The 27086-nt window shown below is 39.3% G+C and overlaps 1 protein-coding gene across 1 annotated transcript; it reads left to right on the forward strand.

The window, feature by feature from the left end:
• On the forward strand, window positions 1-27012 carry KAT6A (K(lysine) acetyltransferase 6A; the record flags this gene model as incomplete). Its single annotated transcript, XM_009704299.1, has 15 exons — window positions 1-109; window positions 678-793; window positions 1053-1134; window positions 1929-2064; window positions 3781-4091; window positions 5291-5409; window positions 8602-8717; window positions 10891-11032; window positions 11475-11636; window positions 12607-12700; window positions 13979-14210; window positions 15322-15532; window positions 16581-17273; window positions 18069-18384; window positions 23736-27012. Coding segments are annotated over 15 exons (5421 nt in total), but the record flags the coding sequence as incomplete, so codon positions are not given.
• Between the last annotated feature and the right edge of the window lie 74 nt (window positions 27013-27086).

The following is a 27086-nucleotide window of genomic DNA, read 5'->3' on the forward strand; positions in this document are numbered from 1 at the left end:
CCGGTTGCTGAACCAATTCCAATTTGCAGTTTCTGCCTTGGTACAAAAGAGCAAAATCGGGAGAAGAAACCTGAAGAGCTCATCTCTTGTGCTGACTGTGGCAACAGTGGTAGGTGACCATTTGCAGTGCTGCTAGTAATAATCCATCCACTTGAGACAGACGAGCTTGGTATAATGACTGCTACTGACCCATACATATGAGGAGTACGCATCTAATAAAAACCTTGCCACTTGAGACAGAGAAGTCTATTATAGTGACTACTGCTGACCCATACATATGAGGAGTATGCATCTATGGCATATAATACATTTAGTTCAGCTGAATCTTATGCTCCCAGAGGGGAGGCAGTTAAGTTAACCTGACACAAATAGTTCATTTGGCTCCTGGAGGTTTCTTTAAAAATGTGGTAATGATGACCACTTTTATCATGTTTCTCAATTCAGTTATGAAAAATTATCTTGATGTTCTTTTGTATGTGGATCTGCTACTTGCTATGTAGGATATTGGTTTTGTGTTAGAAGTAGATAAGAATAGAAGCACCTAGAAATAGGAGTATCTGGATGACCAAAATTCTGCATGGGAATGTAATTGATGAAGTAATCTCTCTGTGCACTATCTGTGAACATTAACAATAGTGGAATGGTTTTACTGCCATGATTTTCTCCTTTTTATATAGGTCATCCGTCCTGTTTAAAGTTCTCTCCAGAGTTGACAGTTCGAGTGAAGGCCTTGCGATGGCAGTGTATTGAGTGCAAAACATGCAGTTCCTGTCGAGATCAGGGCAAAAATGCTGTGAGTACAGTGGAATATGGACTGAGTGAAGAGGATCAGTCTTGTGGATGTTCTCTTAAACTACAAAATAAAATCATTCTAGAGTCAAATATTTGCAGCTTTTGTTTGGGTTGGGTAGTCTTTCCTGAGACTTATGAAATACTGTGGTATATCTGTAGTTGAAAACTACGTGCATGTTCTCTGAGATGGTGACAAATTAATAGAGGGCTTGATGCTGATGCATATCAAAAGAGAGATTAACTTTATCTGTCTTCAACAGGACAACATGCTGTTTTGTGACTCATGTGACCGTGGCTTTCACATGGAGTGCTGTGACCCCCCTCTTACCAGGATGCCAAAAGGTGAGGACTTTGTGATGAAAAGGGTAATTAAAGATGATGTTGGAAGAGATCAGTGGGTAGAAAGAAAGTGCTTCCACAGATTTTGGTCCTTTTATCTACATTTACCTTGTTCTTTACAACATTGCCTTTCAAGTATTAAAAAATAGAAATTAGAAAAATTTAGAGCTTCGCATCTGGATTTTCCACTGTCTCCTGCTTCCTGTACAGTACTGTATATGAAGGATTTTGAAAAAAATCTTTGAGGTTTGAGGCAATAGAAGTGATCCTTGCAGATTAAAATGTTCATCTTCCATTTGAATGAATGGCCTTGTACAAAAGTAAGAGACAGACTTCTAAGTTCTTGAAGTCGTATCTCTTTTGGACAGTACAGAATCCTGGAGTACAACCAAACTTCTCTTTTCTATCAGAAATCAGGTTATCTATGGAAGATTCTTCCTCAGCATTTAGAAGAAAATTTTCCTATAGAAGGTAGTTGGAAGTGTGGCAGTCATATGTAGAATATGGGATAATGAAATGTGTTACTTTCTAGGATTTTCTGATAATGTGCCACAAATTGAAGAGACTTCCTGCATGGTTGTGGGAAGTATATCTGGGGAGGGAGGTATGGGAAATTAACTGGACTTGAGTTTAGATTGCTGGAATGTACACATTCTTTTTCTTACACGTATATGTGATAACTGGGGCCTTTGGTGCTGTTCCTACCCTTTCAGTCAGAAGGCCTTGGGCCTGTAATTCTCCTTTTTGTGCTATATAGATGTCCCTTGCATTCAGTGATGAGGACTTGTGTCTTACAGGTATGTGGATATGTCAGATATGTCGGCCACGGAAGAAAGGAAGAAAACTTTTACACAAGAAGGCAGCACAGATAAAACGACGCTATGCTAACCCAATAGGACGTCCCAAAAACAGGTTAAAGAATCAAAATACAACGTAAGTTTCTCTGTAAGGAGGAGTAAGGTGTGAGCTTCTGTAGGGCAGTCGGTATTTCTGAAGTGTCTGGTCTATGCTGTGACAAGATTTCTTTTACAATGAAGAGCGCTTTGTTAGTCTTTAATACCGAATTTATGAAGAGTCCTGTGAAAGACTAGAAGTAATCTTAGTGCTTCTTTTTGCTTGGATTTTTGACTCTTTGTAATAACTTACTATTTAGTTTTGAACTGTTCCTTATAGTCATAGATTAATTTTGCTGTTTGTGTCAAATCTATTTTGCTGGATGGCTGCTTCTTCCAGCATAATTGTTTTGCTTTGCATTTCTCAAGAACCCTTTCTGATGTTTAGAGAAACTAAGTAATCTACAATAAAGCATGTGAAGTTGTTGTTTGACATATATTTAATCTGACACTGATGCCGGAAAATATTTGGCCCCTTTCTCCTTCCATTCCACATGTTTCTGCATTTGTGGAGTGCTCTATTGTGCTGGGACAGATTGTGTGGCCTTGTCATGGTGGTTGTGGGGCAGCCAGTCATCAGGGAATTGGATTTGGGTGGGCGGGAATTCTTTGGATAACTGTTCAGCCAGAGCAATTTCCTTCAATTAAGATTGCTGTGCAGTGCTTGTTGTGATACAGCACTGTTGACTGCAGGGGACAAAACATTGAAGGAGCATGTCATAAGAACTTCTGGTTTGGGCATCAGATCGACTTAAAAAAAAAAAAAGTTGAACTGCCACTTGATTCTAGCCAATAGCACCAGAGGATGTTCTGGAAAAAAAAAACTTAGTAAGTTTAATGCTTATAAAAATGTAGAGAGAATGTCCCTCTTAAACATCCTAATTTTTTTCAGTCTGTATGATACCTTTGCCTAGAGGAACTCCCAGTAAAATTCAGAGGGGCAAAAGGAAAGCTAGCTATCTGCTATTGCTGTTTTGTCTCTTTTAATTTTTATTTCATGATTTATTCACATTTTTTTGCCTTTGTTCCATCATTTCACTTGCAGAATATATCCACAGAATTATGTACAGATGCTTAGTTTGTCTTTTTAGGAAAAAGCAGCCTATTTCTATCCTCTGTAGCTGCAAAAAATGTATCTAAAAACAGCTTCCTCAAACAGCAGCTGGTCTAGGACAATCCCTCTGAGAAGTGTTAAATACTCAGTTGTCTTAAAGAGTTTTAAAATTTCCAGCCTGAAAGATGGCACCTGGTTGGAGATCAACATTGTTTTCTGCTAAGACGACTATCGGTGGCATAGGTTCTTGGCAAATGTGCGTGTCCTGCATACATTAACTTTCTGTGTAGTACTTATGACAATTTCCAATCAATATGAAAATTTGGACAAATGACAGGTGTAGATGTTTAGTGGCTGCATGAATCGAAACCTTCTGTGCAATGTATTCATTCTGGCCACTGATTTTAAAATTTAATGTTGAATTAAATTCGGTGAAAATCTATTGTTTATACTCAAATTAATTGTACATAATGTTCAGTGTGGAGAAAAGTAGTATAGTACTTCTACTGAGATGTTTAGAATCCTGGCTCCTATAAGGGTACACAGGCTCTTGACTGCTCCTTTAATAATAAATTCTTCAGTTCACATTTAGCTTCTGTGTGATTGATAAATGAGTAGGGAAGATGGTAGTCCACTTTGCAACCCAAAACAAACCACCTTACCAAATCTTCTCACGATATGTTTCCCCTACTTATTCTTTAGATCAAAAGGCCCTTTCAGCAAAGTTCGAACTGGCCCTGGACGGGGTCGGAAGCGTAAGATCACCCTGTCCAGCCAGTCAGCATCATCAGAAGGATACCTGGAGCAGACAGATGTCTTGGACTTCTGCAGAGATAGCAGCACCACCTTGAAGTTTAACAAGAAAACCAAAGGGCTTATAGATGGCCTTACTAAATTCTTCACTCCCTCCCCTGATGGACGAAAAGCTCGAGGGGAAGTGGTAGACTATTCTCAGCAGTATAGGATCAGGAAAAAGGGTACCAGGAAATCTAGCACTTCAGAGTGGCCCACAGGTAAAGATTTTTCACCCTGCCAATGTAAGTATCCTGTACACCGAAAAAATGTTCAAAGGCTAGGATGTTGAAGTGACTAGAATTGTTAGAGACTGGAAACTTAGAGCTGAAAGTTAACACGCAAATACAGTTATTTTTGGTGCATTGACGTGGAATACCAGTTGGAAGAAAGAAGCAATCCTAGAGACCTTTGCCTCTATATACGATGGCAAGGTGTGATGAGGGATTAAATGATTACTGTGAGGTAAAAATGCCCTTTGGCAATGAGGGGCTTGCAGATAACCTTAGGAAATGTGCTAAATCATGTCACATTTGAAAGAAGTAACATAGGGATTGGTTAATGATAATAAGAACAGCAAGGTAGAAGTATGAAATGAGAAACATAATTAAAACCAGTCTTACCCATGAGTTTCTGATCTGTGATGTAGACTTGCATACAAATGTTTCTTAATATCCTCAGCCATAGAGGAGCCTGCTTCATGCAGTTTGGCACCTTCCTGCTGGAGCGCATCTCTTCTTTTGAATGCAGTTCTACTTTCCTTGTTTTCTTTTCTAGCTTAAGACATTAATCTATGACTGGACCTTGATTTAATCTCTGTATTTAGGTCTTTACAGTCTTGTTGAATAGTTTCATAGCTTGAGTTGTTCCTAAGCAAGCAGTGGAAAATATTCCACAATAACATACAAGGTTTACAGCTTCAGAATAGTTACCTGCATTAGCCTGGCTGGTGCTGGAAGAACAATAATGTATTTTAATGCTTTGGGAGTGAGGTGAAGTGTCTTGTGGGTTTTGTTTGCTTTTTCTGTGGAAGAGGTGTTTCTTGAGTGATGAAGGTAAGCATCCTGGTTTTGGTTGCACCAGACAGGGCATTTAAATAGTTGTGATCCTTGTTTGTGAGAAATGGGCATAGTGGTAAGCCGTTTATCCAAAACTGTCTCATTGTAACAAATGCTTTTGTGATACTATGCATGTCTTAAGTGGTGAGTTTTGGACCTGATTAAATATATGACAGTACTTCTTACCTGGTCACAAATCCAGAACTGGTTCTTCCTTTGTGGTCCCAAATCTGAATAGAAAATCCCATTAAAAAAAACTTGGCGCAGTGTCTGAATATAGCCAGAAGACGTTTGTCACTGCACTAAAAAGGAAATACTCTTTTGTAAATGTAAGTGAAGACAATTTTCTCTCTTGTTTACAGACAATCAGGATGGCTGGGATGGAAAACAGGAAAATGAGGAGCGTTTTTTTGGGAGCCAGGATGTCTTAACTGAGAAAGACATGGAGTTGTTTAGAGATATTCAGGAACAAGCACTGCAGGTAAAGTTAAATTTACAGTGTCTGACACTAATTACCAAACCTGTAAAAGAAATTTAAACAAACCCAAAAAACCCACCCCAACCCAGCAACAAAAAACAGCAAGAAATACAGACTCGAGATGAGTCAGTCTGTCATAGAAGCTATTGTGTGTTGTTTCTGCTGCTTGAGAGTAATGGGGAACTGGCCTCAAGAGAGCTGAAGTATAATATAAAAGGGAGCATAAGAGCGTAAGAGGTTAAATTGGGCATCTAGAAACCTTGAGGGCTGTTGCTTTAGTTGTGTCAGCACATAGAGCTGTTAAATAGCTGGTAAAACATGTGGACTGTTAATAAAATATGGGACTCTTGCTAGGCATATTGGTCACATAGGACCTATGGCTAATTAAAACATTCTTTTTCTAGATACTTTAACTCCTTATGGAACAGGATAGAGCGTTACTGTGTGTGTCTGTAGGCACATATATGTGCGTATACACATGTGTAGTATATGTGTATGTGTATCTGTCTGTACATTTCAATAACTTGAATGGTTGTATGACTTAACTCCTTCTGAATCCAAAAGGGTCAATTGAATTTATGCAGTGACTTCCATGAACAGTGCTTCACTAAGTATAACTGTCCTTTTAAACTTCTCCAGGTATTTGACTTCTATTTACCTACGATTCTGTCATAGACTGATTTAATTACACTGTACTAAATATAGTCTCTGTACCCAAAAAGTTAATGAGCAATGAATTGTGATAAGACCAGACTATGCTATGTATGTGATAAAGCAGACTAAGATGAAGTGCAGTTAACTCTTTCATTGAGGTGCAAATACAATACTGGTTATTTCAAACTTTGTTACAGGATTGATTTAAAAAAAACTCAGCATGCGCATCATTGAGCAAGTCGCACATGAGACTACAGCTTGTGACCATAATTATGTTTTAGAAAAATAACTGAATGTCTGAAATGAAGTCTGTGGAAATATACCCAGAATAGAGAAAATACTAATCTCCAAACATCTGCTTAGACAATGGAGCAAGTTTTGGAGGGATTTCACACACACACACAGCCCTATGGGGAAAATACTTGTTGTAGATCAAATACTTTTAAATTTAGACTGGCTAGTTGGGTTGGTTGGTTTTGGTGAGGAAAGGGTTGACCGGAGTTGTGATGCAGGTGATACAGAGACCCTGCGCATGTACACTGAGCTAACTGCCTCAGCAAAGAAATTGGAAATAGAGTGAGGTATCAAAGGCTTTTGAGTGACCTGAGGAAAAGATACTGTGTATTAAATGTTCAAGAAGAAAGTAATTTAGAGCTGCCTGCAGCTAGCATAGAGGCTAAAGCAGTAGTCTGCTGTTGAAGGCTTTCTTCTAATAACTGTGATGTGTAAACAGTTGTAAGGGAGCTGGGTCTCTCTGTATGTTGGGCATTCCTTTGGAGGAGGGATTTTTTTCTGGAAAGAAGGCAGAGGTGCAGGACTCATTGTTGCAAGTGCATGTTACTCTTTTTTCCTTTAGACTTGTCAGATGCCTCTGATAGTTGAGTTTGTTATTGACCTGTTGTACTGGGTGATAGGAGTGATTCCTTTGAAACTACAGTGCAGGAGGTGCTTAACTATAGATTATCATAGCTATAAAGAGATGCCTTCATAAACTGCTCTTCTGGTGATTAGTTCTGCCAAGGAGTGAAATTCTTGTGTTGCATGCAACCTTGTATCAGTTACCAAAAATGCAGAAGTCGTGCTTTCCTTTCCTCATGGAATCCTCACAAATAGCAAAAGCTTTTAGCGCTCAAGATCGTGCTTATTTAATAGTATTGTCTTAATTATTTGTCTTGCATAGTAGGGATTTTGTTCCTATTAAATCTAGCTTTTGAGTTGAAGTAAGATAAATTTGCTCTCTTATCTAGTTTCTGTCCTAGTAGGTAGCCTAAAATGAAAGGAGAAGCCTAAGGAATAAATTCGTAAACTGAGGGGGAAATAATTAAGTGGTTGTGGGTCATACGCAGGTAGTAATCTCTAAGACCTTATTTGGCTGACTACTGAAATACTCTGTTTATCTTCTGAGTAAGAATAGAAGGAGACATGAATCAGTTACTGATGGCTCTGTTTGGAGCTTTTGGATTAAATATTTTCATAGGAGATTACTGTCCTTTTTCAGCTAGATAGAGCTCCTTAAAGTGTTTATGCCTAGGATTAGTTTCTGAGGTGACTTCTGCTTATACCAGTCCCACTTAGGAAACTTAGAAAAATGTTAATTGTGAATGTTAGCCTTTCAAACCCTAAACCATTGTCCTGGGTATAGCTGTTTCATTCTGCTAGCATAAATTTGCATGTAGGTAATTTGCTGGTACTCTTCACATTAGTTTCTGACCTCCTGCATGAAACGCGGTTTCATTTATTAATAGCTTTGCAGTCCAAGTGATTCATATGATAACGCAAGGGCAGTGGGAATATTTGGATTTCTAATTGTGTGAGTGACAGTCTCTTCAGAGAACATCTTCATAAATTGACAAAGCATTTGTTTGTTTTGAAAGCAGAGCATTTAGTTCCCTTATTTTTAGTTCCCATAGAATATAGTTACTACCGGAGAGACAGGGGAAATAAAGGTTGTATAAGTAATTTAAAAATACTCTATTTTTTTTTTTTTCCTTCTAATAAATAGTTTGAAGTTTTTCTTTAAGTATTCTGCACTCGTGATGATAAGCAAGTAGCCGTACCTGAATACTGTTTTGGTAGATCCTACATTCACAGTAGTACGTGTAGTCTCGGAGCTGGAAAGACACTGATGTATTATGTTAGATACTTGAATATTCTAGATCTTAACCTCTGGAGCAGTTTATGTGTTTCTGTTCTTGGCTATTGAAATAACAAGACAGGAAATAGCAATGGGATTGAAAAAAGATTGTATTACATTTTACTGTGTACTAACTCATATTTAAAACTACAACGTGCAACAGTGTGAAAGGTAGTGGAGGTATGTGGCATGACAATGTTTACTAATTCTTCCTTTTTGTGAAACACATGCTTGCTTGAAGTGTGACTGCTACTGGTTTTTAGTGTCAGAAGGTAACGTCTACATCTTCCTAATTCTCTGAGAGTTTGAATAGGATGGACTGTGACGATAGGAATGTTTTAATTTATTTCAGTTTAGAAGTCTTTCATTTGGAAATTCATGAAACCTTCTTTTTTCCCCTTGCATAGAAAGTAGGGGTGACTGGGCCTCCTGATCCACAAGTCCGATGCCCTTCTGTCATTGAATTTGGCAAGTATGAAATCCAGACCTGGTACTCCTCCCCATATCCACAGGAATACTCGAGGTATGACTGAACGTTTTTCTCCTTAGTTCTGCTTCAGTGTTTATGGGAAAGCTGTACTCCAGCAGGCATAGAAATCTTAAGAAGATTCTATCTCAGTGTAGGACAGAAGCAAAGTACATGTAATCCGGATACTTTTCATGGTAGTTAACAGATGTCTTAAGGTCTTTTTAGGCCGAGTCAAAAAGTTGATAAGCTCTCTGCAACAACTTAAATATGCTGTGAGCATTCACACTGCCACAGGAGTATATGGTTAGATGGATTCCCAAAGAACTGACATATTCCACATTCTGAGGAGGGAGCAGCCTCAGCTAAATGACCCAGTACTGGGCTGTTACTAAGCATGTAAGTGATTAGAGTATCTGACTCTCAGACTACATTAGTTCTTTACATGTGGTATCATAGAATGGTTTGGGTTGGAACGGGCCTTTAAACACCATCTAGTGCAGCCCCCCTGCTGTGAGCAGGGACATCTTTCACTAGATCAGGTTGCACATAACCCCATCCAGCCTGACCTGGAATACTTCCAATGGTGGGGCATCCGCAGTTTCTCTTGGCAACCTGTTCCAGTGTCTGACCACCCTTATCATAAAGAATGTCTTCCTTCTGTCCAATCTAAATCTACCTTCTTTCAGTTTAAAACCATTGCCCCTTTTCCTGTCACTACAGGCCCTGGTAGAAAGTCTCTCTCTGTCTTTCTTATAAGCCCCCTTTAAGTACTGAAAGGCCACAGTAAGGTCTCCCTGGAGCCTTCTCTTCTTCAGGCTGAACAACCCCAACTCTCTCAGCCTGTCCTCATAGGAGAGGTGTTTCAGCCCTTGGATCATTTTTGTGGCCCTCCTCTGGACTCTCTCCAACAGGTCCATGTCTTGTGCTGAGGACCCCAGAGCTGAAGGCAGTACTGCAGGGAGGGTCTCACCAGCATGAAGTAGAGGGGGAGAATCACTTCCCTCAGCCTGCTGGTCACTCTACTTTTGATGCAGCCCAGGATATGGTTGGCTTTCTGGGCTGGAAGTGCACATTGCTGGGTCTTGTCCTGTTTTTCATCCATCAGTATCTCCCAAGTCCTGCTCCACAGGGCTGCTCTCAGTCCCTTCATCCCTCAGTCTGTATTGAGACTAGGGGTTGCCCCAGCCCAGGTGCAGGACCTTGCACTTTGCCTTGTTGAACTTCATGAGGTTTGCAGCCTGTCAAGGTCCCTCTGGATGCCATCCCTTCCCTCCAGCAAATCAACTGCAGCACTCCTCATGATAAAAAATAATAAATTTGTTTAGGGAATAGGATGTTAACTGTCCGTTAAATGATTTGATTAGAAGTGGCTGTATACTATCTATGGGAGTCGAAAGAGAAAAATAAATAGAAATTTCACAGGAATTACTTTAATGTATTATTTGTATGCTATATGTAGTTCATCACAGCTAAAGAAGAAATGTTTAATGTTACACGTTTTAGCATCTGAAATACTGTTCTGCTGTGATGCATGTATAGTTGTTTTGATGTTCTCTTGCTTAAGAACTTTGCGAATTGTCTAAACTGCAAACTCTCCGAACTTTAACTTGATTCAGAAAGAGGAATAACTTCTAAGGGCCATAACTAGAGTAAGAAAATGAAATAAAACTACTTATTCTACTGTTTAGCATTGAAGGTAACTGAACATAGCATCCCTGCCCAAGCTAGAGTATGTAAATGGATTTAAATCACCACTATATCAGGACATTTGCATGGCAATGTAATATGTAAAATGGTTTTAAAGCAAACAGATAGATGGTGTTGTGACCCATTGCTCAGGGGTACATACAGCTGTCTGTTAGGAGGAAGGAAGGGAGAGAATAGGAACCATTTTTCTAATCCATCCTAGCATCACTAGTGCAAAACTGGAGGGTTTTGCTATTTTTTTTCTATGATTTTGATCGAGGCATGTGTTTCTTCTGATGTAATTACTTTTACATTTTTAAGTTATGCAGGGCATGAAGTACATTTTTTTTAATATGCATTTATTACAGAATAAGTAAGTGCTGTGACTTTAAGTATGGTAAGGTGATTTTGCCCTGATAACCACATACCCAAGGTCAGTATATACTGGGTTTGTTTTCATCAAGTTCTCCATCTGCAGGAGTGAGGAATTTTATACAGAAATTTGTTATCTTAAGTCTCTGATCTTTCTTTATCTTTACAGGCTTCCCAAGTTGTACCTTTGTGAATTCTGCCTAAAGTATATGAAAAGCAGAACTATTCTCCAACAGCATATGAAAAAATGTGGCTGGTTTCATCCTCCAGCCAATGAAATTTACAGAAAAAACAGTATTTCAGTCTTTGAGGTAAGTTAGAAAACTAAGCCACTCACTTTTGTCTGTAAAATAGGGTCTTTAACACACAATTGTGTGATAAGTTTTCCATAGCCCTAAAGATCTTCATTTTTGAAACATTCAGTTGCTGAGAGTGAAGAACTACAAGCAAACAGTGGGAGCTGACCTCATGTATAGATTATTCATCCATCAAACTGATAAGAAGGCTCGCTTTGTAAAAATGCTTTTTCATTTTAGGAAAGTGAATTTTAAGTTCTCTCTTAAGCTAGTGAATGTAAGAGTGATTTGACCACAGCCTTTATGCTGTGGAACTTCTAAGTCCTTTGAGGTGCTACCTGTGACAGAGAAGTCTTCCTCTCATGTTAGACATTTCAAACATACAGGGATACCCAGATGAAGCATGTCCTTACATAACAGCAAATGGAGTGACAAAACTTTTCCTCATTTCTGTAAGGTTGATGGCAATGTCAGCACTATCTACTGCCAGAATTTGTGCTTGTTAGCCAAACTCTTCCTCGACCATAAGACTCTCTATTACGATGTGGAGCCATTTCTTTTCTACGTGCTGACACAGAATGACGTCAAGGGCTGTCACCTTGTTGGCTACTTTTCCAAGGCAAGTATTTGAGTACTTCAGACTTGAAACTACATTTGCTGTGGTCAGAAGTGCTGCTTCAGAGTCTAAATTGTTGTAATTTAGGCCCTTGCATTTTATATAATACATTATGTGATATAGGTATAGACATCTGTTGCAACCAGATTTTATTTTGTGTTACATTCAGAGATCACCAGCTACACCAATAAAACCAAGTTTTCTCATAATGTTGAACAGCATATATTCTCTAACGAAGTTGTACTGCAGCTAGTAGCTAAAAAAAGCCCAACCAACTCTTCAAATGAATTCCTACTCTTGGTGGTGATGGGTAGTACTGTTGAGAGATTAACATTGTTACCAAGTAGTTCTATCTTGTCTTTCCTTCTGTAAATACATTGCTTTTCAAACAAGTTTGGCAATTTTGCACCTCATTTCAAAACATTTATTTTTTTGACCAAACAGGGCCAAGATTTCAGATAGGCCTTTTCTTAAGACTTTTATCTCTAATTGTTTTACTGATTTTTAAATAGCTTTATTTGAAGCTTTTTCTTTCAGTCTTCAGAACTGAAGATTTGAGATTTCAGAACAGCAGATTTGAGATTGGATTTTAGTATCTTATGGTTGTAACATTTAAAGATTCACTGGAATACTGCAATCTTTTCCAGTGAATTTAGTTGCCTTCAGATTTATGCTTTATCTGCTATGCAGCCCATGTTCTTTATTGTATCTAAGCAGAAGGTGGTAGTTATGTCAAGGTTTCATTCTTGTTGTTTTTCTGAACTGAAATGATGTTAATAAGAGTTTTAGTATTATTCTTTCTTTTGAAGTCTTTCCTTGACCCATTTACATTGTTGCTCCTAGGAAACTTAGTCGCTTTCTATCAGTTTTTGCTGTAGAAGTAATTAGGGACTTGTACAGAAGGACTTCTACTATTTCTTATGGTCTTCTTTATTGTTATTTATTTAATTAATTTGCTGCCTTTTTCCAACAGGAAAAACACTGCCAACAGAAATACAATGTTTCCTGTATAATGATTCTTCCGCAATACCAGCGTAAGGGCTATGGCAGGTTCCTAATTGACTTCAGTAAGGAACTTTTTCTTCACTTTTTTTAGTCTTTGTCTTTTCATATTTCAAAGAAAGGCTTAACTGTGGAAGAGGGTATTTTTCAAATTAAAAAAAATCTGAGGACAAAGGATTCTAAAGCTCACAAAGTCATCTGAACTTCACAGTTTGCTCTTGTTGTTGGAAGACTTCAGTTCTAAAGACAAATTGATCATTTTTCCCCTAATTCTCACGTTTCCTGTGTAAGCAACTTATGGTGGAAACTATAGGCATGTGTCAGTATAGTGTTTTTAACAGAAGCTTGCCTTGTGTATGTAGTTCTTTCTACAGAAAGACAACCTTAAAACTGCACAGTCTGTTGAAACCTTCTGCACCTTGATTAAGTGAATGAGTGTGTTAAGGAAATGGTAGTCATAGTTATGTTTTAATTTAGGTTTGAGAGCAACAAAACCAGACCTACTTAGGCTCTGAATATTGGAACAATTCTCAGATTTGTACATGGATCTCAGCAAGTTCACGGGCAAACTTGCCACTGTAACTATATCTGTCTTACTATGCTGAGTACAATCTAATATAGCCCTCCCTGTGGACACGCTAATTTTGAAGCTAATGTCCAGAGGAAAAACCCAGTATTTGCTGGTAAATATCCTTATGTAGATAAGTATTGTCCTGAAAATATTGGTGAAACAAAGGAACTCAGTGATGTATCTTGAGGAATCAACCAATGTGGGCTATATTAGAGCAGCAGTGAGAACACACATTTGTCAGCTGGTTCCCCCCTTTGTGATATTGGGGAGGACATAACCTCTTGGTCTTATTGAACCTATGCAGTGTATCACAGTCTTAAATTAATTAAGCCTCTGCAGATGGAGCTTGGTACTCTGCAGTATGGTCCTGAAGTTTGACAGTAGAGAATTTTCAAGAAAATTGTGTCCATATTACTTTTAAATGGCTAAAATATGTTTTCCCTCTGTCATCTTCAAAACTGCTATTGCAATTGGAAGATACTCGGCAGACGGTCTATGTACTGCAGGCTTACTATAGTTTCTAGGTACGCAACTGCTGCCATCTCGTGGCATTGCCCATGGCCAATGTCTGATGGCAATGTAGTTTAGAAATCGCATGCTCTATGATCAAAACCAAAAAAATTGGCTAGAGCACTCAGTGTATCCTTCAGAATTATTATCTATATTTCATAGGCAGCATTCAGCTACTTTCTGGAAAAATGCCTTTGTAGAAGTTGGGGTGGAAAGGAAGCTATGCTAATTTTTTAAATTTTTTTTTCTTGTGTATCTTTAGGCTATTTACTTTCAAAGCGTGAGGGTCAAGCAGGATCACCAGAGAAGCCCCTATCAGACCTGGGGCGCCTCTCATATATGGCTTACTGGAAAAGTGTAATATTGGAGTGCCTTTATCATCAACGTGACAAGCAATTAAGCATCAAGAAATTGAGTAAGCTGACTGGAATCTGCCCTCAAGATATCACTTCCACTCTGCATCACCTACGAATGCTTGACTTCCGTAGTGATCAGTGAGTACAGCAGTCCTGTTGTATTTCCAAATAGCTTCAGATGTATTTGAATGAAATTTAATGGTGTTTGGAGGCAAGTCACATATAATAGGCTTGATTTTTTTTTTTAAGACTTAAATGTCCAAATACTGGCTGTAGAGATTTATGATGCTCATGTGTGATGCAAGAATTGTTCAGATGGATCAGATTTCCAGCTGTGTAGCTCTGCAGCTGTGGAACTTCAGAGTAATTTGCAGCTGTGAGAGAAGGCAAGCTGGTCTCTTGGCTGTGTTCTCTGGGGGTCCCTCAGCATAATCAGTCTAACATACTCACAAAACAGAGCAAAGAACAGCAACTTCCCTTCTGTAGAGGGAAATCTCTTCCTTTTTCCAGTCACTGAGCAGGCAGTTGTTTCCTCCCTTTTCTCTGTCCCTCAAAGATGCCGTTAACTGTGTGGATTAGCATGGGATGCTTGAACAGTGGGATACATCATATGGAGAAATGAGGTGTGTGGATATAGAATAGAGATAGTCTGCTTGCCCAGCTGAGTGTACAAGTCAAGTGTACGTAGAATTATTCTTGATTCAGAACTTAGCAGTTTTGGGAGTGGGTTGCATTCTGTTGTGTTTTGTGTTAAACTTGGAACTTATTTGGAAAACTTCAAGTTATTTGAGAACAGTTTTTTGTTGTTGTTTCACTATATACTTTAATCCATGATATTACTCCCAGCCACCTGAATAAAATCCACTCTGGTGGTGGGACTATAACTTTTTAAAGCAGTCGTTTTATTACCATTCACTATCTTTCACCTTACATTTCCTGTTCCCCAAATGGCATACCCCTTGTCCATTTAATACATAATAAAAGTGATACTCTGCAGCTGAATGTTACCCATGGCTTCACCATTAACAAGAAGTGGAAAGAATTTAACAACATTTTCTCAGTTTTAAGGTGCTTTCCTTGGCAGTCTGATGGTGCTGCAAATTGTAAAATTTTAATGAGCGTTCTGTCCTCTCTGAAGTTATTCATGGCAGCACTGACAGTACACAGATTTTTCTGTAATATATCTGTTTCACATGACAACATGTGCAGTATGTAGCCTGTTTTTGATCAGAGTATTATTACTGTTTAGATTTGTGATCATTCGTCGGGAGAAACTTATCCAGGAACATATGGCAAAGCTTAGAACTAATGTCCGACCTATAGATGTGGATGCAGAATGTCTGCGTTGGACACCTGTTATAGTTTCCAACTCAGTTGTCTCTGAAGATGAAGAGGAGGAGACAGAGGATGGGGAAAATGAAGAGCAACAACAGCAGAATGAAAAGGATCCAGAGACCAGTGTAAGAGTCAATCTATTACTTCTGCGTGGTATATAGTTTAGACTTGGTGCTTTTGCAGGCAACGCTAACAAGATTTCAAATGCTAAGCTTGGGCATTTGGCATAATCATAAAAAGCAGTGCAGTCATGATTAGTTTATGTACCTTTATAGTTTCAGATTAGAAACTAAAAATAGGGAAAACATTGAGGCATTGTCTAGAGAAAGGTTAAAGACCATCTCTGAAAAGAGTAAAAAGGCTCTTTCTGCCTTTAACGATTTTTGCAGTATGTGTTGGGGGGAGGGGGGCAGGGATGGTGTTAAAAAAAAAAAAAAACCACAACAAAACCAACCAACCAACCAAAAAACCACCAAAATTTTAACAAACAAAAACCTGCCTCCCACTCTCAAGCAACCTGTCTTTCATCAAATTATTGAAATGGATTTAGGTTTGAAGGACCAAGTATTTCTGTAGTGATAAATAGCATAAATAGAAATGAATCAACAAAAACTTTCAGTGTTTTTCACCAAAGGTTTTTGCTGTGTACTTTTGCAATACCACTAAGAGCTTTAGAATTACTGCCCACAGAGCAGTGAAGTTTTTTGAAATCTAGGCTGCTGTCCTTGGAGGGTTGCACTCTCATATCAGGTGATGAGCACTAACTAGAATACTGAGGCAAATTATGTGCTGTTACTGTATTTACATTAACCTAATTGTGCATTTTAAGGGAAAAATAGCTTCAAGTTTGTCTCACTCCTTTCTTGAAAATTCCACAAATACTGTGTTTGAATGTAGCAGGGTGATGTTTGCATTCCAGCAGGCCACTGGGTCGTTGAAGTCACTTGTTGGGAAGTTAACTGAGATGCAGGATCACTTGGGAGGAAAGGAGTACCAGTTAGCACTATTAGAATCTCTTAAAGGTCAATTCTTTTGTTATTCTCAGGTTCTTAAAAGTCAGTCTTGTTAAACTTTTCTGACCTCTTGCTCAAAAGCTTTTGTGGAATTGAATTCAGGATAGACATGCTTGCTTAAATAGGAGGTGTGAAATCTATTTGTTTTTATTTAAATCAGACGGTAAAATCTATGTCATGGGACAAGAAAGAGCAAGAGCCTTACTCACCTACAGAGAATGAAAAAAAGCCAGACATTGTTGTTCCAGCCAATTCTGCGCGGCCAAACAAGCACATTTTTCCCCTGGATAGTCTTCCTGCAAACAGTCAGCCATCACGAAGAGGTCGATGGAACCGGAAGAGCAAAAAACTTCGGGAGCCCTTTTGTGAGAAGGAGCCAGTATTGCCAATTGAGGACAAAACAGTGGTTCCAAGTGGACGATGCAGTGAATGTGAGGAGAAATCAGCAGCCTCACGAGGCCGGTGCAGCGACTGTGAGGAGAAGTCTGCGGCCTTGCAAGGAAGATGTGGTGAATGTGAGGAGAAGTCTCCAGCCCCAAGAGGCCGGTATGCTGAAGATGAGGAAAAATCTGCAGTTTCCCAGGGGCAGTATGGCAAAGGTGAAAAATCCTCAATTCCTCGTCGGCGGTACAGCGAAGGTATGGAAAGGTGGAGAGGGCAGTTGAAGAAGAACACTGAGCCACTGAAGTGTAGATTCCCCGAGGACTGTGACAGATTACCCCGCCGCTACAGTGATAGTGATAGGGCACTGCTGAGGTGTTTTAGTGAGAGTAGTGAAGAGGAAGATGATGAGCCTGTGAGTCCTCGATCGAGCTCTCCACCTGTTCTCACCAAGCCAACATTAAAACGAAAGGTGTGTGCGTTATTTCTTGTTGCGTCTGACTATATCGTGCAGTCTGTTTTGTCAGTGTGTTGGTACTTTCTGAAGGATTGTGCAATTCATGAGGTATGTGTTAAGCATGCAGGTAGCATCTGCTCAGTGTTCCAGAACTCCGTCTGGAGGGTGCTTTCTGCTATCTTTTTGTAGTGGTGACTTTTGTTGAATCAGAGGTAGTTCAGTGTTTTGGGTTCTCATTCTAACTTCTGCCTTTGATTTTTCCACATTGGTTATTAAAGTGTTACTCAGTCATGCAAAGTAGAAACAGATACGGTCCTACTTTTAAAAGAAGCTTGCAAAACACAAATGCTGTCTGAACAACTAAAATCACAGCATAAAGTCTTTGGAATTATTTACCACAGAGATGTGAATTCAGTGTGACTAAGAAAATCCACTCTTTGTGGGATGCTGCACTAAAAAATTCTCTTCTATATCATCTTTGCAGCTTATTCTAAACTATTCACATCTATGTTGTAGTGTCTCCGAACTTTCAGCTGTTACAGATTGGCTGTTAGCTTCAGCTGTTTAAATAGTTTATACTATTACACAAATGTCAATCTAGCAGTCTTCATGGAAGTCGGTCATCTTGCATTGTATTTAACATCTGTGTAACTGAAGGCAGCTGCCAGTCGGTATTTCTAGTGAAGTATGGAGGGGAGCCCTCTGGTCCTGCTTAGACTGTTGACTGCTGTTCATGTTTTCTATTTATCAGTGTTTTATTTCTACTACACATGATAAAATGTCTTCTCTTCTCCCACCTTCTACTTTCAGAAACCAATTCTTCATCGGAAGAGGCGAGTCCGCAAGCGTAAGCACCACAACAGCAGTGTTGTCACTGAAACAATCTCGGAAACTACAGAAGTGCTGGATGAACCATTTGAGGACTCGGACTCTGAACGACCAATGCCCCGATTAGAGCCTACATTCGAGATTGAGGAGGAGGAAGAGGAGGAGGAGGAGGAAGAAGAGGAGAATGAACTTTTGCCCAGTGGATACTTTCGGCACTTAGCCCCACCAGACACACTCAGGCATAGACCCTCTTCTAAGAGGAAGTCCAAAGATGAGGACGAGTCTGATGACACTAATGGTATGTTTGGTAGTATGCTGTTGAAAGTTTGATATAGTGTGTCAGTGAGTGTCAGATGATGCTAGGTCATGATGGAAAAAGCTGCTTACCTTGTCTTGTAACTTCTAGCCAAAATTTAGGGTTAGGCATAAATTACCAGTCAAACCAGCCTCAGGCATTCCCAATCTTACGAAAATGTGGTGCGTGCTTTTATCTATCTTATTAGCAATGACCTGATCACAGGGTATCCTTTTGATTCAGCTTTCCTAGTGGAATTGGTATCTGTGATTCTGGAAAAACCTATGCAGCAGGGTTCCTTACAAAAATAAAACAAATGGCCCTCAGTTTTCCATAACAAAGAGAAGTAATAAATTGTCTCTTTTGAGATCCTGTTCTTCATCACATTGCATGTCCTGCCTCTCAGCTTTTCCTGTCTCCTTAAAATTCTCTGAACCTTCAGTTCGTAAAATAAAATTGTTTGGGTGGAACTGGTTACTTAGAGTGCACTGACAGTTCAAAAGAAACATCTATCATTCAGATGCTCCATTAGTAATCTTCATTATGGCTGTTATATGTTCTGTTCTCTTGATGGTCTACATAGTGCAAAGCAGTCAGCCAAATAAAACCGAAGAACTCTGTGAAGGAGAAGTATGGTGCCGTTATCCCACAATAAAAAATCGTTACTGGAACAAACTAATTAATTATGGCTTTCAACTAGCCTGTGGTTAGCAGAGGAGAACTTTTCTTTAAAAGTACTTAAATACTGAAAGAATTTTATATATACATAAAGTATCAATATGATTATAGCCATGCATACTATCCATTTAGCATCAGTTACCCTTAAATCCTTATAGCAGCATGTAACTATGTAAATTTAGTGTAAACACATGTTGATGCAGCATTAAGTTTGCTTAGTGGCAATATATGCACAGTCAGCTTATACCATTGTTTTTTTAATTCTATTGTGGTCAAATTACTGATGAAATACATTTTTATGGTACTCCAGCACCATTAATAAGGCTATAGAGTTGAGAGGAGATCTGTTAGATAAGTGGCTTTCAGTCTTTCATTTGGGCTCTTCTGAATGTTTTCTGGTGGAGATGCGGGTCCCTAAAGGGGGTTCCACACACATATATTGCTTTATAAAATACATCAGTCATTTTTTGTGTTGTCTTTTGCAGGCTACAAATAGTCCATAGAGTGCCCAGGGATCAAAAATGGCATTTGGAAAGCCAGTGTTTTAACTCACACCCGTTATATACTACAATGATAAATTTCTTGCTCACCTACTTTATACTTTACTTTCTTACTCTCCACTTGTAATTTAGTGCTTCCTGTTCCCTTGTGTAACTTCTGTTACTTTTTTTTTTTTCTGAACTTCTGCAAATTTGTCAGAACCTCTGAAGTAATAAAGTAGTAAGCACACTATTTTAGGGTATTGCTGCTCTTGACATCAAATGGTATCCGTTGGCTGCTCATATCTTTAATGCAGGTGCCTTTGCACATATATAGTAAAACTATAATGATCTTTGAGAAAATACAATGTACTTTCAATTACCTAAACATGTTAGCCCATGGGGATAATCGGTCATCATAAACAGCTGGCCTTTTATGATAAAAAACTTAAGCTGGTTGGAGGGGGGCAGCACTGGCTTTATGACAATTCAGAAATACAGTGTTGCAGTCATTAATACTTGGTTCAGATTTAGACTATTTTAATCATAACTATGAGTTAGGAATGTTTATAGGAAGCTTAGATTTTTTGGTAAGTTTTCCCATCACTACAGAAACCTGCTTGTAATTTCCTTTTCCCTTTCTTTTTTTCTTTTTAAACTTTCTGACTAAGGGTTATTTGGTTTAGATTTTTCCCTGAGAACTTAATCTCTAGCTGATGCAATGCATTGAAAGTGTTTTATGATTTCCCTGAAATGTAACATTGCAGTCTCTTAAATTTGGTTTCTCATGAGAATTTGAGTTGGTTCTGATTGCTATCAGGGCTACAGTAAGAATGGATAGTGTGGTGTGGTGATTTGAGGCCAGTATTTAATAAGGGTTAAGCATTCTGGAAGACAGTGTGTTCTGTGGTATAGAAAACAAATAAAGCTTGTCTCTCTATATTCTACTAATTCTGTGCAACTTGATTAGTGTTGCGGGAGGGGGAAGATGGAACTCTCTAATAGGCTGGGCTGTATTATTTTGCTTTTCCTAGTTCTACCCATAAATTTTACTGTAAATGTGAATACTGTAAGGATCTTCTCTTCAAGCTCTCATGCACACTGACATGTAAGTGCAACTGAGTCAGCAGGTACATATGTTTCTCAGTATCCTAAAAAATGATGCACGTGAAATCTTGAGTGGTGATCAAATCCATACTCTTTTGTGAAGATGGTGTCAAGTGCATATGGTAAAAGACATAGAATCATAGTCTCTTGAGGTTGGAAAGGACCACTGGAGGTCATCTTGTCCAGCCCCACTGCTTAAGCAAGGCCACCAAGAGCCAGTTGCTCAGGACTGTGTCCAGATGGCTTTTGAATATCTCCAAGGAAGGAGACTCCATAGCCTCTCTGGGCAGCCTGTTCCAGTGCTCAGTGACATTAAAGAAGTGTTCCCTGATGCTCAGATGGAACCTCCTGTCTTTCAGTTTGTGCCCACTGCTTCTGGTCCTGGCACTGGGCACCACTGAAAAGAGCCTGGCTCCATCTTCTTTACACCTTCCCTTCAGGTATTTGTACACATTGATAAAATCCCTGCCCTAAGCCTTCTCTTCTCCAGTCCCAGCTCTCTCAGCCTTTCCTCGTTGGAGAGATGCTCCAGTCTCTCAGGCATCTTAGTGGCCCTTTGCTGGGCTCTCTCCAGTAGCTCAATGTTCATCTTGTACTGAGGAGCCTAGACTGGACACCTTGAATATTACGTTATTATAAGGGGAGTCTACCATTATACAATCATTTCCTTTTTTTTTTTTTTATCTTCTTTTATTCCTAAAAATATTAAATCCCTGACTACAGATAAAAGCAAAAGTCTTTATCTAAGAGGTGGTAAATCTAATCCTCTGTAGTAGATAGGAAAGGTGAAAGAAGGGGAAGAGAAATAGCAAATTTATTTTTTTTTTTTAAACAGTTGGATTTTTTTTTTTGAAGGGCTTAAGTGTTAATGCTTTAATAAAAACTATGAAAGTAGTGTTTCTTTCTTCCTGCCCAATGATATGCTTACTGTGGCAGATCCTCTCTTTCCTTTATTCACATTCCAAATATTTGTTTTATGGATGACTTCAAGGAGTTGTTGAATTTTGAATTCAGTATTTGTTTTAAATTCATTTTTTAATACCCAGAAGTTTATCAGAATGCTTCTCATTGGAGATGTTTAGGCTAAATGCCTGTCTGAGCAAAGGGCAAGAGTATATGATTAGGTTTTAAGAAACCTTTGAGAACTAATTGGAGCACATTATTTAGTTTTACCTTCATTGCATAACTGTGGACTTAAAACAGCTCTTCTTGGGAAATTCATAGCATGGAATCAATACTTTTTTTTTTTTAAGATGGTAGAAAGGGCAGAAATATGAATAAATGTACTCTGAATATTGGGGGGAAATTGATCTTATATGCATGTAGTGGGATGACCAACCTAATTACAGGCCCATCACTGAGACATTCATCCTGATTTAAATAGTAGGATGACTGGCTTATTACTCAGTACAAAGTCCAGGGAGGGTTATTTGCTCAATACAAATGAACCCTGTTATGTGAAAAATGTATTTGTCAGACAATGATATATTTTTACAAGACTACAGCTTGGTTAATAAGGGTAATTGATGTTACCTACTTAGTGTTTTGAGAGGTATTTGACTTAATCAAAAACCATTTGCCTAAGCTGAAATGTTGCAGAATCAAGCTAATACATATTAAATAAATCAAGCTGCAAACAAGGAGTAATTAAGCAGCTTTTTATTAGTGGAGTGCAAGTCAGTTGGACAAGATGATTGCTGTACATCTCTTTCAATAGAACCATTCTATTCTAAGGGACATTGGTCAGGGTTGTGTGTCTGTCTGTACTGCTATTTTATGGATAGATTTAAAAATAACGGAGCAGCTGACAGAAAAAGAGAGGATTTGGTAAATGAAGTGAAGGGCAATTCACTGACAAAGTCTATGAGGGAGTATTTGAAGGTCATGTCCAGTAATTAGCATGGTTTTCTAGCTCAAAGCCAAAGAGATTCAGATGATCCTTGAATATACCAAGAGGGGAATCTCAAGTGGAGTAGACATTCTGTCATCACTTTATTTAGCTTTGGTGAAACTACTACGACTATCTTTACTCAGTCATTCACACTTGATGACGAGTATTGATAAACTGGAATAGTTCAAAGAACAGTCATGGGCTGATTAAGACACTAGAACAAATGTTCTATAATGATAGATTCAAAGAAAGCAGAGGCAGGAGATTGACTTGATAAATTTACAGATTACTGTTACCGATTACTGAGAACTGTTATTTGAGAGAGATTTCCTGGTTAGCAAATAAAAGGAAAACTAATACAAAAGCAGATTAAGTAATTTCAGTGTCTGAAGACAGAAATTTAGATGGTAAAGTTGTGAATATCAACTAGTGTCAATGATTAACTGTTGCAATAATTTACCAACTACCACTGACTATCCTAATTGACAGGTTCAAAACAAAATTAATTCAGGGAATACCTTACAGTATTCAGTAAGTTCTCAGTAAATGATCACATTCCTTTCTGGCTGTATAAGCTCTGAACCTGTTCTAGTGTTTGGAAAGTCACTGAAATACAAAACTTACTTCATCAAATAAGTGTCAGATAAGAGAGAAATTCAGCTTCCTTTTAATGATTTCTCCGATTTAAAAAAAAAATAAATCTGTCCAAATTCAGTCATCTGTGTATTTCTATTGGCATTTAAAAGCATAAGCCATGAAAAAAGTGGAAATATTTCCTTTCTTCAGCAGATGCACAAAATACAGATCTAAATGGAAACATGCTTTTATTGCAACTTCATGTGTTCCCCTACACTGGAATGTTCTCATTTGTGAACATATTGTATAAATAAAATTTGTAAAGGGCGGTGGGTCTTTCCAGGACTTTATTGGATAACCTAGTGTTTAATTTGAATTACGTATTAAAGACTCAGAGCTTTGACCATGCAAAATCTTGAAAGTGTTGGTGTTCTTTGCAAATGTAATGTGCAATGTGATTGCTAATGAGCAGACCTTGACTTCTTGTTACCCTTCACAATAAATTTTTAAGCTAGTATTGGTACATAAAGTTGATAAACATGATGGGAATGCTTGGGAAAGCTTCCATAAATGTTCAGGGCAAACAAAAAGTTTGAACAGTATCTTTCAATTTGTGTTTTCAGGTAACTCAACTTTGAAACCATTATCTATGCTGAGAAAGTGTGAAGCAAAGGATTCTTCACTTGAGCCAGATGCTTCTACGCCCATGAAAAAGAAGAAGGGATGGCCAAAAGGGAAAAGCCGAAAACCAGTCCACTGGAAGAAGAGACCTGGTCGAAAACCAGGTTTTAAACTGAACCAGGAGAAGGTGCCACCATCAGTCCAGGATGAAGGAGTTGATGTAGTGGTAGCTAATTCAAAACCAGGGCGTAAGCCCAAAATTTCAGATAAAGAAGAAAGTGTTGAGCAGAAAGAAGAGCTGCCTCTTATTGAGGAAGGAAAAGAGGAAGATGTGAATATGGAAGCAGAAGAGGTAGGAGAGGGAGAAGAGGAAGATACAACCAGCAGTGAAGTAAGAGCAGTTTCTCCTGTGGACAGCAACAGCAGTCCAGTGCCAGAAGTAAAAGAGCCTGAGATAGAAGAGGAAGTAGAGGAGAAGCCACGGGTTTTAGAAGACCAAAGGCAATCAGAAGAAGAACAGCAAGAACTAGACGAACCTGAGCATGACCATGAGGAAGAAGAGGAAGTTGCAGTAGTAACAAATCAAAATGAAGATCATGATGCTGATGACGAAGATGATGGTCATCTGGAGTCTGTGAAGAAAAAAGAATTGGAGGAACAGCCTGTTAGAGAAGGGGTGAAGGAGGAGCCTCAGGTGCAAGAATGTTTTTTAGAAACAAGCCTACCAAGCAGTAGAGAAGATGCAAAAGAAAAAGATGAAGCAGAGGCAGATTCTGAGGAAGAGCAGGCTTCCAATGAGACATCGGTGGGCTCAGAGCATGTCCCTGGGTCTGAAGATGATCACGAAGAAGAGCAAAGTAATAAAGAAGGGTTAATTGAATTAAAGGAAGAGGAAGAGATTCCTCATAGTGAACTAGATCTTGAAACTGTTCAAGCAGTCCAGTCCTTGACACAGGAGGAAAGCAATGAGCATGATGTAGCTTACCAGGACTGTGAAGAAACTCTTGCAGCTTGTCAGACTTTGCAGAGTTACACCCAGACTGAGGAGGATCCTCAGATATCAATGGTTGAAGATTGCCAGGCCTCAGAACACAACAGTCCAATATCCTCTGTTCAGTCTCACCCCAGCCAGTCTGTACGTTCTGTCAGCAGCCCAAATGTGCCTGCTCTGGAGAGCAGTTACACCCAGATAAGCCCTGAACAAGGATCCCTGTCCGCACCCTCTATGCAGAACATGGAGACCAGCCCCATGATGGATGTGCCTTCAGTATCGGACCACTCTCAGCAGGTGGTGGATAGTGGCTTCAGTGACCTTGGCAGCATTGAGAGCACTACAGAGAATTATGAAAACCCCAGCAGCTATGACTCCACTATGGGAGGCAGCATTTGTGGAAATAACTCTTCCCAGAGCAGCTGTTCATACGGAGGACTGTCCTCTTCTAGCAGCCTCACTCAGAACAGTTGTGTTGTCACTCAGCAAATGGCAAACATTGGCAGCAGTTGCAGCATGATGCAGCAAAACACTGTCCAGCCTGCAGCAAACTGCAATATCAAGTCACCTCAGAGCTGTGTAGTAGAAAGGCCTCCAAGTAACCAGCAACCAACGACTCAGCCACAACAGCCTCAGTCACAGCAGCCACAGCCCCCACCTCCACCCCAGCAGCAACCTCCACTGTCTCAGTGTAGCATGAACAACAGCTTCACCCCAGCACCTATGATCATGGAAATACCTGAATCAGGAAGCACTGGTAACATAAGTATCTACGAGAGGATTCCAGGGGATTTTGGTGCTGGAAGCTATTCACAACCATCAGCCACATTCAGTTTAGCCAAGTTGCAGCAGCTGACAAACACCATTATGGACCCTCATGCCATGCCTTATAGCCATTCTCCTGCTGTGACTTCCTATGCAACGAGCGTTTCTCTATCCAACACAGGATTAGCTCAGCTAGCTCCCTCTCATCCGTTAGCAGGCACACCACAAGCACAAGCCACTATGACACCCCCACCAAACTTGGCGTCCACCACCATGAACCTCACCTCACCTCTGCTTCAGTGTAATATGTCTGCTACCAATATCGGTATTCCACATACGCAGAGGTTGCAGGGGCAAATGCCAGTCAAGGGGCATATTTCCATTCGCTCGAAATCAGCACCACTGCCCTCTGCAACTGCACACCAGCAGCAGCTCTACGGCCGCAGCCCACCCGCAGTTGCCATGCAGGCTGGTCCTCGTACGTTAGCTGTTCAACGAGGTATGAACATGGGAGTCAACCTAATGCCAACCACCCCTTACAACGTTAATTCCATGAATATGAACACCCTGAATGCCATGAACAGCTACAGAATGACACAGCCTATGATGAACAGCAGTTACCATAGTAACCCTGCCTACATGAACCAGACAGCACAGTATCCTATGCAGATGCAGATGGGAATGATGGGGAGCCAGGCCTATACCCAGCAGCCTATGCAGCCAAATCCTCATGGAAACATGATGTACACTGGCCCCTCCCATCACAGCTACATGAATGCTGCTGGGGTGCCCAAGCAGTCTCTCAATGGACCATACATGAGAAGATGAGCAAGATGAACTTGCATCCTAAAAAACTGAAATATATATAAATAAAGGAACCTTTTATACTGACGAACCAGAGAAAATGGACCTTTTTCCAGTTAAAATATTGCTGTAGATTTAGAGGGATTTTCTTTGGTTTATTTTTTTTTTAGGAAGCCTGGTCTTTATTTTTTGGATTTTTTTTTTTCTTTTGCGTTTTTGTTTTCTTCACAATCCTGAAACATTTTACAGCTAAAATCATTTACAGATGTTTTTTAGAGGGAAAACATGCACAAAATCTTTTCATAATTTAAAAAGAGCCTTACTTTGCTGACAATGTGGATAGAATATGTGTAACAGTGAAATCATCTTTCTAAATTTTTTTTTCAAATGTATGTCCTTCTCCCTCCCTTGTGCCCCTCTGTATGCAGTTTCTAGTGCTGCAGTCATGTAAAATGTTTAACATCTCAAAGAGTAACAACCCTTCTCTCTAAACCCCACCTAGCATTTCCTAATTCTAGCAGGAGGCACTTACTGGGAGACTTGGAAGGGGACACAGAGGATAAATGAAGCTCTTTATTTCTGCAAGTCAGGAAAAATTTTTATTCTTTACTTTTCCCTGACTCCCTCACCCTCAGTAAAATTTGGAGTTACATGTAAACAATAAACTATTCATATTGGTGTTTTTGTAGATGAGTTAATTGAAATTGTATGTTTCATACTGAAAATATAATGTAACTTTAAAATGACCCCATTCACCGCCCAGACATGCATGCGCACACACATGTGCATGCAT

The sequence above is a fragment of the Cariama cristata genome, unplaced genomic scaffold (assembly GCF_000690535.1).
Source record: "Cariama cristata isolate BGI_N322 unplaced genomic scaffold, ASM69053v1 scaffold8647, whole genome shotgun sequence".
NCBI lineage: Eukaryota > Metazoa > Chordata > Aves > Cariamiformes > Cariamidae > Cariama > Cariama cristata.